This window comes from Amblyomma maculatum, chromosome 1, assembly GCF_055883805.1.
Source record: "Amblyomma maculatum isolate TAMU_Amacu chromosome 1, ASM5588380v1, whole genome shotgun sequence".
In the NCBI taxonomy this organism is placed as follows: domain Eukaryota; kingdom Metazoa; phylum Arthropoda; class Arachnida; order Ixodida; family Ixodidae; genus Amblyomma; species Amblyomma maculatum.
Window position 1 is genome coordinate 199147882 of NC_139344.1, and position 14657 is coordinate 199162538.

The 14657-nt window shown below is 45.5% G+C and overlaps 1 protein-coding gene across 1 annotated transcript in view; it reads right to left on the reverse strand.

Moving 5' to 3' along the window:
* The window catches only part of LOC146205351 (neural cell adhesion molecule 1-like), a 289648-nt gene that overhangs the window by 194747 nt on the left and 80244 nt on the right, over window positions 1–14657 (reverse strand). Inside the window, exons 3-5 of the mRNA XM_084606946.1 lie at window positions 11576–11686; window positions 3662–3919; window positions 637–942 (exon numbers count right to left, since the gene is read on the reverse strand). Coding sequence (XP_084463072.1) covers window positions 637–942; window positions 3662–3919; window positions 11576–11686 — 675 coding nt within the window. The remainder of the gene's footprint in view (window positions 1–636; window positions 943–3661; window positions 3920–11575; window positions 11687–14657) is intronic.

Sequence of the window (14657 nt, forward strand, 5' to 3'; positions counted from 1 at the left end):
CTTACTGCTATTGCCGACCTATTTTCGTGGCATGGCAGTCGCGATGAGAAAACGGCCTATGTTCGGCGGCCTTTCACCTATTCCTTTCTCTCGACAAATAACAGAAAGCGTTTCTTAGCTCCTAAGTATAAGTATTCTATTTCCGTAGGCTCGGAATAGCAGTTAGAGTAAATATACTTTTATATGACTGCGCTTTAAGAAAGCCTCTCCCTGCCCCCCCCCCCCCCCTCTTCCTTTTCATACCTCCCTCCTTTACTTTGAGCCCCCTGGCTTCTCTTTTCGTTCTGACAGCATGCACGGTAGTGAAATAGGAATTTCTTTCATTATATAAGGAGCGAAGAAACTAATTTGTCCCTTACTGTGCAAACGTTACTAACTGACAAATCCTGTAGGTATTGCGTGCTTCACGCAGAAAACTAGAGCCCTGAAAGTTTCTGGTTTCTTCTTTTCGCCAGCTCTCTGGATTTCACATCACATCACTCGGAGCACTTCAGTCCAAGCAGCCAGTCATCCGGTTCAGTTTTTTTGTTGAAATTATACTCACTTTATGCCACCTGAAACTAGAAAATTTTGTTGCCTTGGCGCTGTGATACAGAATGAAAGAAAGGAGAGGAAGTAATGTAGTCGAGCACTTACAGAAGACGTTCATGGCCCATCTGTCCTGGGGTGCCGGTGCTGAAGGGGGAAGCGCTGGGTTGCGGGCCACGCATCGGAGTCCCTGGCCATGATCCTGTGCTGATGGCGTGAAGCTGACAACCGAGGTAGATACGTTTCCGTCGGCTGACGCGTGGCCAAAACTCTGAGCGAGCTGAACGCCGCGTTTCCACCAGGTGAGCTGAGCAGGCGGCCGGGATCCGCGGGCCTCGCACACCAGTTCGACGGGCAGGCCGGCCGTAAGAGCGCCGCCCGACGCACGCAGGATGCGAACCGTGAGTGGGGCCACTGTGGGAGAGAGACGGCAAGCGAGTGTAGCCCACCTTTGTTCAGCTCACTTGGCCCTGCCAAAGAGGGACGGCGCGTGGCCCTAGCGAAGCTGTTAACCTACCACAGAGCTTGCCGTAACTGCAGCACCAGTTAGAAACGATATTAATTAGTGACTTCGTAGTATTAACCATGATGACGTCATCTGTGGTGTACGGTTTGCTAATTGAAAGGTCGTGCGCCACCACATCAGAAGCAATGTCTTCAAGAGAGTCATACTGTCGCAGTGGTTAAGTTGCTGCTCTAATGCAGTCGCGGTGTGAAATAAACCCTCAGATAACCTCAAATGGCCAAAACTAACCGTCAGCCCTATCTTGCCACGTGCTCTGCAGAGTCTATATCACACTGAAAACCAGTAACTTTTATTAACGCTCCGCGAAATAAAAACGTTCGCACTTGTGCTCAACGTTTCTCACGTATTAACGAATTGTGGTGCTAGCTAATGCGTGATACACAGAAAAAGGGGCGCAAAAACAAGAGCGCGTGTGCTGTTTCTCCCTTTGTGCTGTAGTCGTTGCGCCACGGTTCCTGTGTTTCTCACGGAGTTCATATATGAGGATGGGGGGGGGGGGGGGGGGGGGGGGCGGGGGAGGGCGGGGGTACAGCAGACATTTTTAGCTAATGCCTGAGAAAACGAATGAAGAAATGAGCGCTAATGCAGCACAATGCATGTATTAGGCATCTTTTGTTTGTTTTGTTTTGCAGCGTTGAACGTCTCAAAGCGACTCAGGCTATGAGAGGCGCCGTAGTGGAGAGCTCCGGTAATTTCGACAACCTGGGGCTCTTTAACGTGCACTGACACCGCACATCAAACGGACGCCACTCCCTTTCGCCTCCATCGAAACGCAGCCGCCGGCGGTCTGAATCGAACCAGTGTACTCTGGCCCAGTAGCCGATGAAACTTAACCACTGCACCACCGCGGCGACGCGCAGCTTTTGTGTTACAGAAAGTTCGAAACAGCTTATGTGCGACAATTTGAGCAGCACGCTGCTCCGATTAAATATGAACAACATGTAGAATTTCCCGCAATGCTCAAATATGTGATAGTGATGCATGACGCCCCTCGAAATGTCAATATAGTGCGCGCCGATATTACTTGCGGGGCGTGAAATTCTTGGGACGAATGGGTCGTTTTTGGCTGCAGTCACACGTTTCGGCTATTAAACTTTTGGTGTTTGGCATAAGAGAAACAAATTAATTGATTTAATGCAGAGAAGTTGTAGTGAAGAGTAAAATCCACTCCCGATTAACGGCACCGGAACATTTTACTGAAATGAATCGTCTGTGTGTGAGGGGGAAGTTTTCATACGGTGTTTAGGTGACATTGTTTCCTTGTTTATAAGCTTTTATTTTTATGCCCAGAGAAGATGATGAAACACTGCACACTAGGTGACCATCAAAGGCTGCTTGTAGATCGCTGATTTTAGTAGTTATGCTCCTACGGCACCCGTAAAACCTTGATATTATCTTTTTACACCCTAAAGCTTAGCATCCGGGCTGTACTGGCTACACACTGTATTAATTAATGGCTTTTTAGCAGTAACCCTGCTATGTAGTCGATGGCTGAGAGTTTCTTGAATAAACCTTCATACACGAGAGTATTAGCCGGAACACGTTAGAAACAATATTTGTTAACATCCGCAGTGGCTCAGCAGACATGGCGTTCTGATGCGGAGAACAAGGTCGGGGCTTGAATATTCAGCCGCGTCGGCCGCATTTAGATGAATTCGAGTTGCGAAAGCAGTCATCTGACGAGACTTTAGTGCATGTCAAGGAGCATCAGATGCTTTAAATGAATTGGAGGTCATCCTCTAGGGCACGCAGCACAGCTCTTGTTCCTGCAGTCGCACGTAAATGTCATAGAACGACTAATTGGGCTAGTTAGTCGAGATTCATTTCCACGAAGCAGCGCGCACGGACGACAGACGAGAAAAAGATTCATTTCAACGAATCAGCGTGCACAGATGACGGACGAGAATAGGTTTCATTTCAGCAAAGCAACGCACACAGACGACGGCCAAGAAAAATTGTCTGTCCTCTTCTCGTCCGCCTTCGGCGCGCGCTGCTTGGTTGAAATGGAAACGTAAATGTCGTTCATTCCTTGAAAAGAGGTGTTAGCAAATCGTAGCCGATGAAGTTTTAGTTATGATTTGAACGGATGATTGCTGTGCACTCACGGGAACTAGGTTACACGGCCGCCTTGTCATGATAGGTTATCGCGTTGCAGTCGAATGAAAATTTCGCGACAAAAGTATTTGAGAAACTAAAATAATTTTTTAACAATGAAGTGCTAGTATGCTCTGTTAAAAAAATCGATTGTTTCGATGAACAGTCACTAGTAATAAATTGTCTGTGTTCATAGCGGATTAAAACAATTATCACTACATTGATTGCTAACTTTGGAATGCACATGGGGAGAACAACTCTACAAGGTGGACAGGAGCAAAGATGCTTGGCGAGGGGACAATACACTCGTCGGTCTCTAAACGGTGATGAATGTGTTCGTGGTGATACATCATGGATATCAATCACACAAGTTGTCATAATGTGTACGCCTTTCAGATAGACAGAAACGCGGTGATTGCGTACAACCCGTTTATAGGGACTGCGTTGCCTCTCGAGCAGTAGGCCTCCATTTCTGTTTGAGCGTACGCTAAATAGAATATAAGCCCCACTTACGGCGCATGTCGATTCGCACGGTGGTGCGTACGGGCGTAGCCAAACCGTTGTCTACTTGGCACACCAACTGGGTAAGTAGATCGGCGCGCGTTAGCGGGCCTTGGCGAAGCTTGCTAAGCACCAGCACTGAGCCTTGCGCGTCGTCCAGAGCCGATGTCACGGTGGTGACGGCATTTCCGGGCACCGGTTCTTCGTCGGCGTCAATCAGCGGTCGTCGTGGTCGCCTTAGCCAGCGCACCTCTGGCGCCGGACGCCCTGCTGCAAAAGACCCCGACACAGAGCCCCGTCAGTATTCGTTAGACGCTCAGTGGCATCCTTCGCTATCGTGTATATATATATATATATATATATATATATATGGATTGGCATGCTCTTTCAGTGGATGTTTCATGCTTATTGATAATTGCCGAGTAATTGCACCATCTGTACAAGCTGCGAAGGGGTGATCAGGAAAAGAGCCAAAGAATGTCCCATACGGATACAGAAATCGATAGGTACCAAAGTGTGCCCCTACGCAATCTCGCTTGAAAAACTGAGGTGCTTTACCAATGAACGATGAAACTGGTGCATATCCGCAGTTATCGTTCGCTGCCTTTTTGGCGGTAACTATTCAGCGGAAGTAGAGCGGAAAAGAGGAACACTGACGCACTACAACGGTGCGACGCAATCCGCATGTCCTTCGGAAAAATAACAAAAGAAAATAAGCTCTACGCAGTTACCTTCCAAAAATTTTAGGCTTGTAGCTGGTACGCACACTTGTGGCCTGAAGACACACATGTCTCATGGTGAGATTTCAAGTGTTTTATAGAAGCTGGTTTATGCTCACCCAAGTGGGATTCGGGATTCTAAGTCTTGACGGCGTCGGTTTGTGAGGACAAGGAAAAATTTGATACACTGCTGACAACTTGCCCTCTGCTCAGTTCCCAGAGGCATGGATAACTAAGTCACCCTGAAGCCTATAAAAGCCATAGCTTTCTGTTTTTCTTAATTAGAAATAGATTGTAAATGTGTTAAGCCCATCGAAAAACATTATTAGGTCGCATTTCATGTTCCTGTACAAACAGGATGTATCTTCTTTGCGTATATCTTCGTGTGAAATATTCGCAAAAAGCTGCCTTAATTCAATACAACTTAAAGGATGCTTGATGAGCGTAAAATAGGTGTACTCATAGGTACATGCACCTGTCAGCGATTAAAAATCGCCACAGATTATCGCGAGGCTCCGTAACTACAACAAAATCCGGCAACTTGTTTCGATGGAAGTATGGTTTTAGTCAGCCAAACTCAGCTAATTTAAGGCGTGAAGTTAAAATTATATACCAGGTGTCTCAGTTATATGTAACCAAGCAATTAAAGAACAGGTTTTCCTAGCCCCAGTGAAACAATCGGAGAACAGTTGAGAGTCGCCTGTTCTAGTGCGTAGGTTTCGCTTGCCAGTTAGAAAATTAGTTCAGACTAATGAGTCTGAACTAATTTGTTGTTGTTGTCTTCAGGAGCGAAAAGTAAATACCCCTAACAGCGCCTATCTGCGTTGCTTCCATCAATGTAAGTCTGCACAATGTTGTTAAGTGGTCATTCAAAGAATGCTATCACGTGACCAGCTGTTCACTCACATATATCGCCCATTGTTCACCCAAAACTTTATCAGGGAAAGCGCACAGAGAAAAGCGTAATATGTTCTCTGAGGCACACTTTGCGACACTTAAGCTGCAGCGCTGTTAAGTGAAGCCTAGTACCTATTTTATTGCGTGACTTATCCTTTAAGGCCGGTAAAAAATAATTTATGTGTAGACAGTAGCTTGGTGCAATCATTTCAGCCAGCTGTTTCTCAATATGCTCAATAACTTTTGTTGTGGCACTTTGATCCCCAAACCAAAAATAACGACAAAAATTCATCTAGCTGCTGCTAATTAGCAGAGCTCGGAGAACGAACAAAATACTGCAGGCCCAGTGTCCCTCAGGAGTCCGCAGTTAGTTTCACTAAGCCAGCGTGCGCCGTGTTCTTTAGACATTTGCTAAATTTATCTGGGGCTCCCGGTATATCATTAGAATGTGTGACTACACAGGGCTGGAATAGTGTATATCTTTTTCTTCACGCTGTTGTGCATTTTAGAAAACAACAGGTGCACAGCGGTGTTAACGTTTGTGGAACTGAAAATGCCAAGCCACCTTTTACTTGATATTTTTTTAGAGGTCGAGGGCTTTAGACATTTTGAAGGAGACGATTCCTTTTTCACGATTTCTGCAACTAGTTACGATTTAAAAAAAAAGGAAAAAAAAAAAAACAGTCGAAAGCGAGATGTATGATTTTTGCGCTGAGTTAAGAATCCAAACTTTGCCCTACAACATTTTATCAGTCAGTCAGTTTTTTATTTGCAGGAAATCACTATTTCCTGCGTGGGGCAGAGACAAAAGGCATGACTGCCTGAAGAGGTCTCTGCCCCCGTAACAAACTAAGCAGTCTACAGCAGTGTGCCAGAAATATGGTACGATACATAATAAATATGAACATAGCAGCCGCGATACAAATACACGCATAAATTCATTCAGCATGGCTCTATTCACTCAATCACTATGGACTGGGGCGGCTTAATAATATTTCATTATTATTCGCGTTTCTAAGAAGTGGTTCATTCAAGCATTTGAACCATACTTTGATATAGAAAACTTCGGACGACTGTAAAGTTTGACTGAGAGGCGTCCTGTAATACAAGATTAGAAAACAAAAAAAAACTTTCACTGGTTTCTTGCTTGTGGCCTACTGGAAAATAAAACCCTGAGGAGTAAAATGATTTCATAGCTACATTTCAGGAGGCAGCTAGTGCAGACAGTCACTCACGGTGACAGAAATTCAGACACACTCAACTGCTGAGCGTAAGAGCTACTAGCTACACGACGTTCGTGGTCCGCAATACTAATCACCTGCTTTGACAACCACCCACTGCTTCGCGAAAAAAGGAAAAGAAACTCAGCGCCCCCTATTTTTATCCTCGCGTTCGTTACGTGATTCGTTTCGCAACTCGTGAAACTGGCTACAACCCTGCTCTCACACCCAGATCGTATGGCCCGCTCGTAAACACTCGACACGAAAAGAGAAACATAAATGAGATTAAATATTGCGCCACAGCTCCGGCACAAGCTGTTGCTCAATCTTAGGTAGACGCTGTAAAAAACACCGGGAGGAGCAAGAACTAAAAAACAAATAATAAAACAGACGCAAGAGCGACAGCTTCCTTGTAAATTCATTATGCATGGTCGGTCTCAGCAGGCCCACGAGAGCGTCTGGCACGCCCCGCAGAACTTAATAATTTTGCCCGCTGTCATTGAGTGCTGCTGCCTGCACAGTACGAGCATCCGCCGTTGCCTATTTTCGCTGCGGCCAACGGCACTCAGAGGGAAGCCCGCACAGCAGCTCCTTTTTGTGTTCGCCGGGCCGCGGAGGGGGAAGAACGACCACAGGCCGAGCCTGGTGTGGACGCGAACGCGTCACTCGCACGGACCGGCGTGCCAAGTTTAGGCGGCACGCAATTACGTAACTCGTCAACGTCGCTCGGCCGGGCACACTGACAACAGCGTCCAGCCAGGTGCGCGCCAAGGGGCATTCAACGGCGGCGGCCACGCACGAGTGCCTCCGCGCGCAAAAAAGCGCGCTCGTGACACAGGTAATGCGTCCCGTCGCACGAGCGCGCAAATGATAATGCTCCCCAATCTGTTAAAAAGGACACGACGGTCGGCCGCAGTAGCAGCCGAGCGCTGCGCCGGCTGGCCTGCTTCCGCAACGCTCATTACCGGCGCCACGAGGCATGCGTCGGCGGCGCCCGAGAAAGCGCGCGTCGGGCACTCCGGGACCCCCGATCCCCCGGCATTGGCGCGTAAACGACTCGGCTCCCGGCGCGGGGACGTTCGCGCTCCGGATAGAAGACAATAACGATGATGAACAGGTGCCCGCCAAGCGTGGCTTCAAGTGCCAGCTTTTCAAATATGCAGTCGCGTGCTCGTCCTCCTTCCTGATGCGCACGTGTCGGGTGACGATGCCCGCGCCGGCTTAAACTGAATGCAGTATTTCACATCGGAAGGCTCCGTGAAAGGCGTGAAGCTCGCGCTAATCCAATGTTTACCGTCTTTCGGTTCTCTCCCCTGCATTTTCTTATGAATGTTTCTTCTCGCTATCAGCATGTTGTTAGCGTGTTAACGTGACGGGACGATGAGTGCACTTTTACCGGACGCTTTTTCGCGATGACAAATGGCCGTTCTCAACTTTGAGCGCCGCTGGAGGAGACGACAGCAACCGAGAAAGCGGAACCGGGTTTTAAAACGCGGCCGCATAGTGTTCGGCGGAAGCGGATCAGGTTCTTGTGCCTGGCCGCGCACGCATCCGCCTGATTTGCGACAGGTTCAGGTGAACCGCCCGAGGCGTGGTTAGCGTGCGTGTCTGCTGTCGTTCCCGGTCGGCGGTCGCGGAGGCGCCCAGTCGCCGCCGCAGGCACTCGCGTCCAGATGGATGGCAGGCGCGAAGCATCGGCCCCTTCCGCGACAGCCGGGATGGAGGCACTCGGCCTCCCCTAACGACGCTGCTCTGGGAGCGCTGCCGGGCTTTTCCGGCAGATTTCTGCGGTTGCCCTCATTATACCGTGACGTAGGCGCACACTCATTGGTTTATTCCGCATGACGCGGAAGGCTACCGTGCTCCAACAAAACTTCCTGGTTATTTGTCATCTGGTAAACAAATATACAAACATAATAGGGAAGGCAGACCTAAAGCTGAACACGCCATGGCGAAACACCGAAAAGGCGCACATTTATTTATTTTGAGTAGAGGAAAGCCTGTAATGCGAATGCTGAAGCTGAAGACGTTTGAAGCTGCATGGTACACGTTAGCCAGACGTGGCTAGAAATAGTTCCAAAGGCGGCTAGAAAAGTGTTTCTGCATCTTACAAGTTACACGATACATCAAGAACACAAAACTGACTCCGAATTAGTTTCCGTTCACCTTTTTATGTGAAGGGCCTCTAGCTACGGCAGAGCGATTGCCCGCCGGAAGAGCAAGGGAAGTCCCGCACGCAGATAGCAACAACCTCCATTATCCCTGGTCGTATTTCCTGATAGGCGATAAATGCGGAAGTTGGCCAACAAAGTAACAAAGCTGTTGAAACATATATCAAATAGCAGTTCATTTTTGTACTGCGACATTCCAGAATGAATAATGTTTTCTTTCTTAAATTGCACGTTGCATTTTGTTTATTGATAAGATTTTTATTCAACTACATCAATCAAGGAGGAACAGGCATATGGCGTATCAAAGTGCCTGACAAAACATCTCTCCTCCCGAAAGAAGTGAAAGCAAAATGTACTACAGATTAATGCACAAAATGAAACTGTCTACACGAGCGTGCTTATACATGACATCATGTTAGAAAAAGCAGAACAAAAGCATTTCTGCCAGGAATGCATAAAACATAAGACAGGATTACCAGTAGGTATGCATAGTTCAGGTGTGTTGCGAAATTTTCATGCTGAATACAGATTTCTTATATATCTGATTATTCGTTATTGACAAAGCTCCACGATTGCATTCAGGGTTCATCACGAATACTGCGTTCCTTTCTCCTGCTCCACGTCACTTAAACACTCCCGCGTAGTCTGCTGTTGTACTGCGTCATCTGAACGCGTGTCTTCTTCCTACAAGTAAATGGCTCCTAAATCTTGCGATATGTTATCAATGCAGGATCGAAAAGAACGCGCTTGCGCGTTCACGGTAGTGATAATCACGCTTGTGCTCTGGTATGCACTCAGCGTAAGGCGTGTAACTTGAACCCTGTTCAATTTAATGATAAACTATTCGGGCTAAGTAGCTATATGCAAATACACAAAACATGAAACACGTTTTATTATCGATGGATATCAAAAAACAAATATTACATCATTATTGGTTACAGCTCTGGAAACGCAATCAGTTAAATTTTAAAAAGACTTGCTTGAACCGCAACAGTAAAATTTTATCGCACCGGAAAATTCAAGAAGTTGCATTTTGCCCCAACGCCAAAGGCAAAATGAGACGCCTTTCTTACGTTACCTCCTCACTCAGTCTTGAAATGCAATTGGCTATATGAGCACCTACGCAATCTCTGCGTACTTATCGGGATGATAAATATTGCACTGTATGGAGAAGCTTGCAAGGCCCGATGGAGACGGGGCTGTTCTGTAGTCCGGCATTGTGGACTTCCTTACTTAGCATCTTTTTTTTTTTTTTTTTTTTTTTTTTTCTGTTACACTTGCCTCGTTGTTATTTTTTCGCTTCGTTTTTGTAGAATGATATGCAATTTGGGTCGATTCATAGGCACGGGGACAGGATCTTATGGACCTGATTGGCCGAACAGAGCTTGCTCTATTGTTAGAATGATGTGTTGTACAAGTAGCCCTTTTTGCTCCCCCGAACGAGTGCGCTGCTCAAGCAATGGAGAAACTAAGCGGAGGTCCTGTCCATCACAGTCCCTGATTTTGTTTACTTTTGTGTCGGCGCCACTTTACAGCATTCTTTCCGTTTTAGCTGCGCAAGTCAGCGTCTTTTGTTTGCATGTCCGGACTATCGTCAAGAGAATTAAAACGAGGGCGAAGCTCTGGAGCAAGCGCTAAAATCGTTAGCCTAAGTTCAAACCCTGCAGAACAGTACCACGTCAGTTTTCGCCTTATGTTTTGTTTTCAGCGAAAATACTTCCTTCCAAAGAACATGATGCACAAAATTTCCGTAAAGTTCACCTAATACAAGAGCAATAAACATTATAATAAATATATAGTTAAGTTAGGAACGCTCGGTCAGCTGCACAGGACCGAAATATTTGACGTTGCTAAATTCGTTGCTTTTCAACGATTTCATTTTTCAGCGAGGCTTATATCAATTTTTTTTTTCTCCGCTTGAAAAAAATACCAATCTCGTCAGCTTAAACTTGAGTTAGAATAGAATGTGGCATTTCATTCCAGATAGAAGCCTAATTTACTTACGCATTCAAGAGTTCGGTGGCACCAAGTACTAAAATTGCACATTCTGTCCCTCTCACCTATGACCATTTCAGGCTCATAGAGAATCCACAGAACTGCATATGTGAAAGCTCACAGCCTGTTCTCAGTACGATGCATCTAGCAATGATTTCTTTCGGCATCAAGGACTGGGCGCTTTCAACGTCGCAAGTATAGCTCTTTCTACTTGAACTAGCGAATGCTGCAAATTATACTTCCTTCCGACGCAGTCATGTTGGCAATCCTTATAGCCTCTTACACATCCTTTTGCATGATTCTAGCGCCATGTGAGCCGCTGAAGATAAAATGAATCCTGTCAGTGTTTCGACGTCGCAGATACCAACTAGTGTGAATCTCTGCTGAAAAGCAAATTGTCCATGCCTTCTGAAAAAACAACACCTGGTGTTTCGTATTTCCTTTTTTTTTTTTTTTAGATCATCTCCTTGACGCCTGCATTGACCGTATGGATGCGATTTCTTTGCCATGTGTTAAGCTAGGTTCAGTGCGTTCTTAAATCTACCCAAATATTGATGCGACTAATCGCACCTTCTGCCTGATGACACTTGAAAACCAAGTTGTGTATGACTGTTTCCTTTACAGAGTGCGGGACTGCGCAACACTCATCTCCTTGTCTTTCCAACTAAACGCACGTGTGTACTATGTTATAATAGCGACTAAGCTCAACATAAACGTGTTCACGCGCAAACTTGCGCTGTAAATATCAAAGCGCTCCCTTTTACAGAAACGCTACAACTAAACGTTTCTGCAATTGAAAAATATGCAAAGTTTAAAGCGATATCAGCACTATGTCAAACACTAAGGTTCAGCTTGGTCTGCCGCTACTGCGGCAATCCGCTACCGCGTATCGAATACAACACACAAAGCCTGTTGGGTCCTCACCTGCTTTGACTTGGCACACAAGCGTGGCCACGTCACCCTCCATGTACGGGCCAGCTATGTCATTCAGAATGTTGCCACTTTCGTCCCGGATTACCGGAGGCTCCAAAGGACCTGAAAAGAGAATTCAATTGAACGCTTTAGTGAGACAATCACCGAAAGAACTCAATCGGCATATACACTAGGGAGTAGAGAATGGTTTTGGCGCTAATTACTTTTTAATACATATTTTTTATGAAAATTTGGGATCTTAATTAACTGCGAGCAACTGTGGTCGCGTTTTCGGGTGTCGTTTCGACAGATAGACACTTTCAGCCAGGCGTTAGAGCTTTTTCTTGTGAATGTTAAATTCACAGTGAAGAACTCAAACAGCATTTCCTTTCAAACATTTTGATTAACCAATCTTAATGAATATCAATGCGGCACCTGATATCATTTCTGCAATACAGTGTTTACAAAATCTCTCGTATACATTCTATATTATTATTCGTGCATTATTATTCCTCGTCATATCTATAATGACTTCATCCCTCTGATATCGGTAGGCACCACAAATCATTGAGAAATGTCAGAATGTGGCAGAAAGAATGATAGATTTTTTCAATAATTTGAGAAAAAAACCTTATTAGAGGGAGGCAGGGAAGGCTTATCTTGAATTATTGATAGACTTGGGGAATATTGGTCCGCCCGCCTAGGCGTCAAAGGCCCAGCTTTATACTGGCCAGACATTCCATCATTCTGCGTCAATGATCTCACCGACGGCGAAAAAAGAAACCACCTAAATCAGAATGAAATCATCAGACTTTATAGCCCCAAGTGGTCATGTCCTGTAGCTATGTAGTTATCTTCGTACGCCTAAGAGAACAGCTTTTCAGCTATGGCGTGTTATGCCGTTACAAGATAAAATTCCAATACCGCACCTTGGGTAGGAAAGAAGTACAGCTCGAAACACAATGAGTGAGTGCGTGTGTTAGTCTAGAAACTCTATCATTTAAAAATTCTTGTCGTTTGTAAACTTTTCCGGCATGGGTGACCTCGAGAAAGGTGATAGTGGGGGAGTTAGATAATTTTTTTTAATGTGAAAATAATAAAAAGAAATGAAAGCGATGTTGCCAGCCGCGACAACTTCTACCGAGTATATTAAGCAACCTAGCTAAGTCAGCTGGCAGCAAGAAAATGAAAAGGGAGAGGATAGCGAGAAAAAGTATAGCGGGGAGCTTACATTATTTTTAAAATTCAAAAGGGGAACGATTTCGCGCTACTCGCGCGCAAGTTTCCAAGCACTCTCCAAAAAACGAGTGCTGGAAAGACCTTCGAACCAAGTAAAGGAAATAAACTGTTGTTTTTTACACTTTTCTTTTTTTGTGAAAGTAACCCCGCCTAAAAGCAATTTTGATATTTTGTTCGCTGCCCCGCCGCGGTTGCTTAAAGGGTTAACGAGCTGGACTGCTGAGCTCGAGGACGCCGCTTCGATCTAAGCCGCAGCGGCTGTATTTCGATGGAGACGAAACTCAAGGCACCCGTCTATTGTGGAATGTCATTGTATATTAAAGAATATAAGCTCTACTCTAAGGCTAATCGATGTCGCTTTGGGACGTTAAACCCCCCATGCCATGCCATGACATGGCATCTTTCTGGCCGCGTTGGTGTTTAAAAATCTGACTAATATTATTTTAATGCACTAACTAATGAAAATGATGAGTACGTTATGTTTCCCACGAAATGTCAGCCCGGAAAGCGCCTTCAAAGGAAATGTTGGCTTCGCACAATATAGATACCTTTGTTTGCTGCGCACGATAAACAGACCTTTAATAACGGAGTTAATACTCAAACCCGGGACCACCGCCTTTCCGGGGAAGTCGCTTTACCAACTCAATTTCTGAGGAAGCTGCAGAGCTTTCCTTTGTAGCCGTATGGCTACACGACTTCGAGGAATTGAGCTCTGTAGCTTTGTTTCACGATCTGCTTTTCTCAATGAAAATCCATTGGTGCAAACGTAGAGCTTTCTTGATCGATGCGTTGCTTTTTAGTGGCAATTACTTTTCTTCTTTTCCTCTTATTGCTCTATTTTACAATTGTGTAAAAACTTTGTTGGCGCTTGGAATGGACTATATAATGATATGCGACGCAGGCAGCAATAAAAGCAAATTTTGTCAATAACAAAGACAGCAAATCTGTTTTCAAGGTTCGCGTGATGCATTCCAGCTCTCAGTTCCTTTTTTGCCTCATATTACTGTTTGCAAGGTTAAGACTATACTCTTTTTTTCTTTTTTTGTCTTGCCTTTCAACTCGTTTTCACTGAGGCCTCCAGTAAACACCAGAAAAGAGTGCGAGGCAGAAATACATTGCGAAAAGCCTGTTTGCCGCTGCATTGCGCGTTAGAAACTACATTTTTTTGCACTGCCACCGGCTCCTCTTGCCATCTTCACGGGCAAACACTTTATTTCGTGAATTTATACTGCTCAGATTATAAGGAAACTTGGCAGACGCGACACTTGTTAGTTAACGAACCTTGTACAGTCAAATTCTACAACAGTTTCGTTATCAAGAGGATATTTTCCCCGGAATTCCCCTTTAAAGGTACACTGAGTACAACGCCATCGATCGAGATACTGTTCTGAAAGATACAAAATGCAGTTTGGATCATTCTGGCTATGTTGTCGGTTGTCCGACAGCAAAAGGCGCATTTATATCGAGATAATTGGGTCAATAAATTGACCCGTTTGTCGACTAAGACTGGCAATGTCCTCAGACGGCCTGCCACCATTTCAAAAAGAATGAATAGGCGCGAAAGAATTGTTATCGGCGCACCTCAGTTTGCTCGCAAAATCGGCCACTGATGGCGACATCTGCAGCTGGTTTTCTTTTTTTTTTTTCTTTTTTATTGTCTACCAGCTTACAAAAGCTCGGTTTGTGGTGACAGGGGCCTGTTTGCACTCAGTGTCCCAAATGGCACAGTAAAAGTACCTACGCTGCATATTCGCAGCAGCGAGAAGGGAGAGCTCGACAAAGTTGGAGCGAGCGTCATCTTATCCCCCAATCTCCTCATCTGTCTCTTAAAGAATCGCCTGCTGCTGAAACTCTT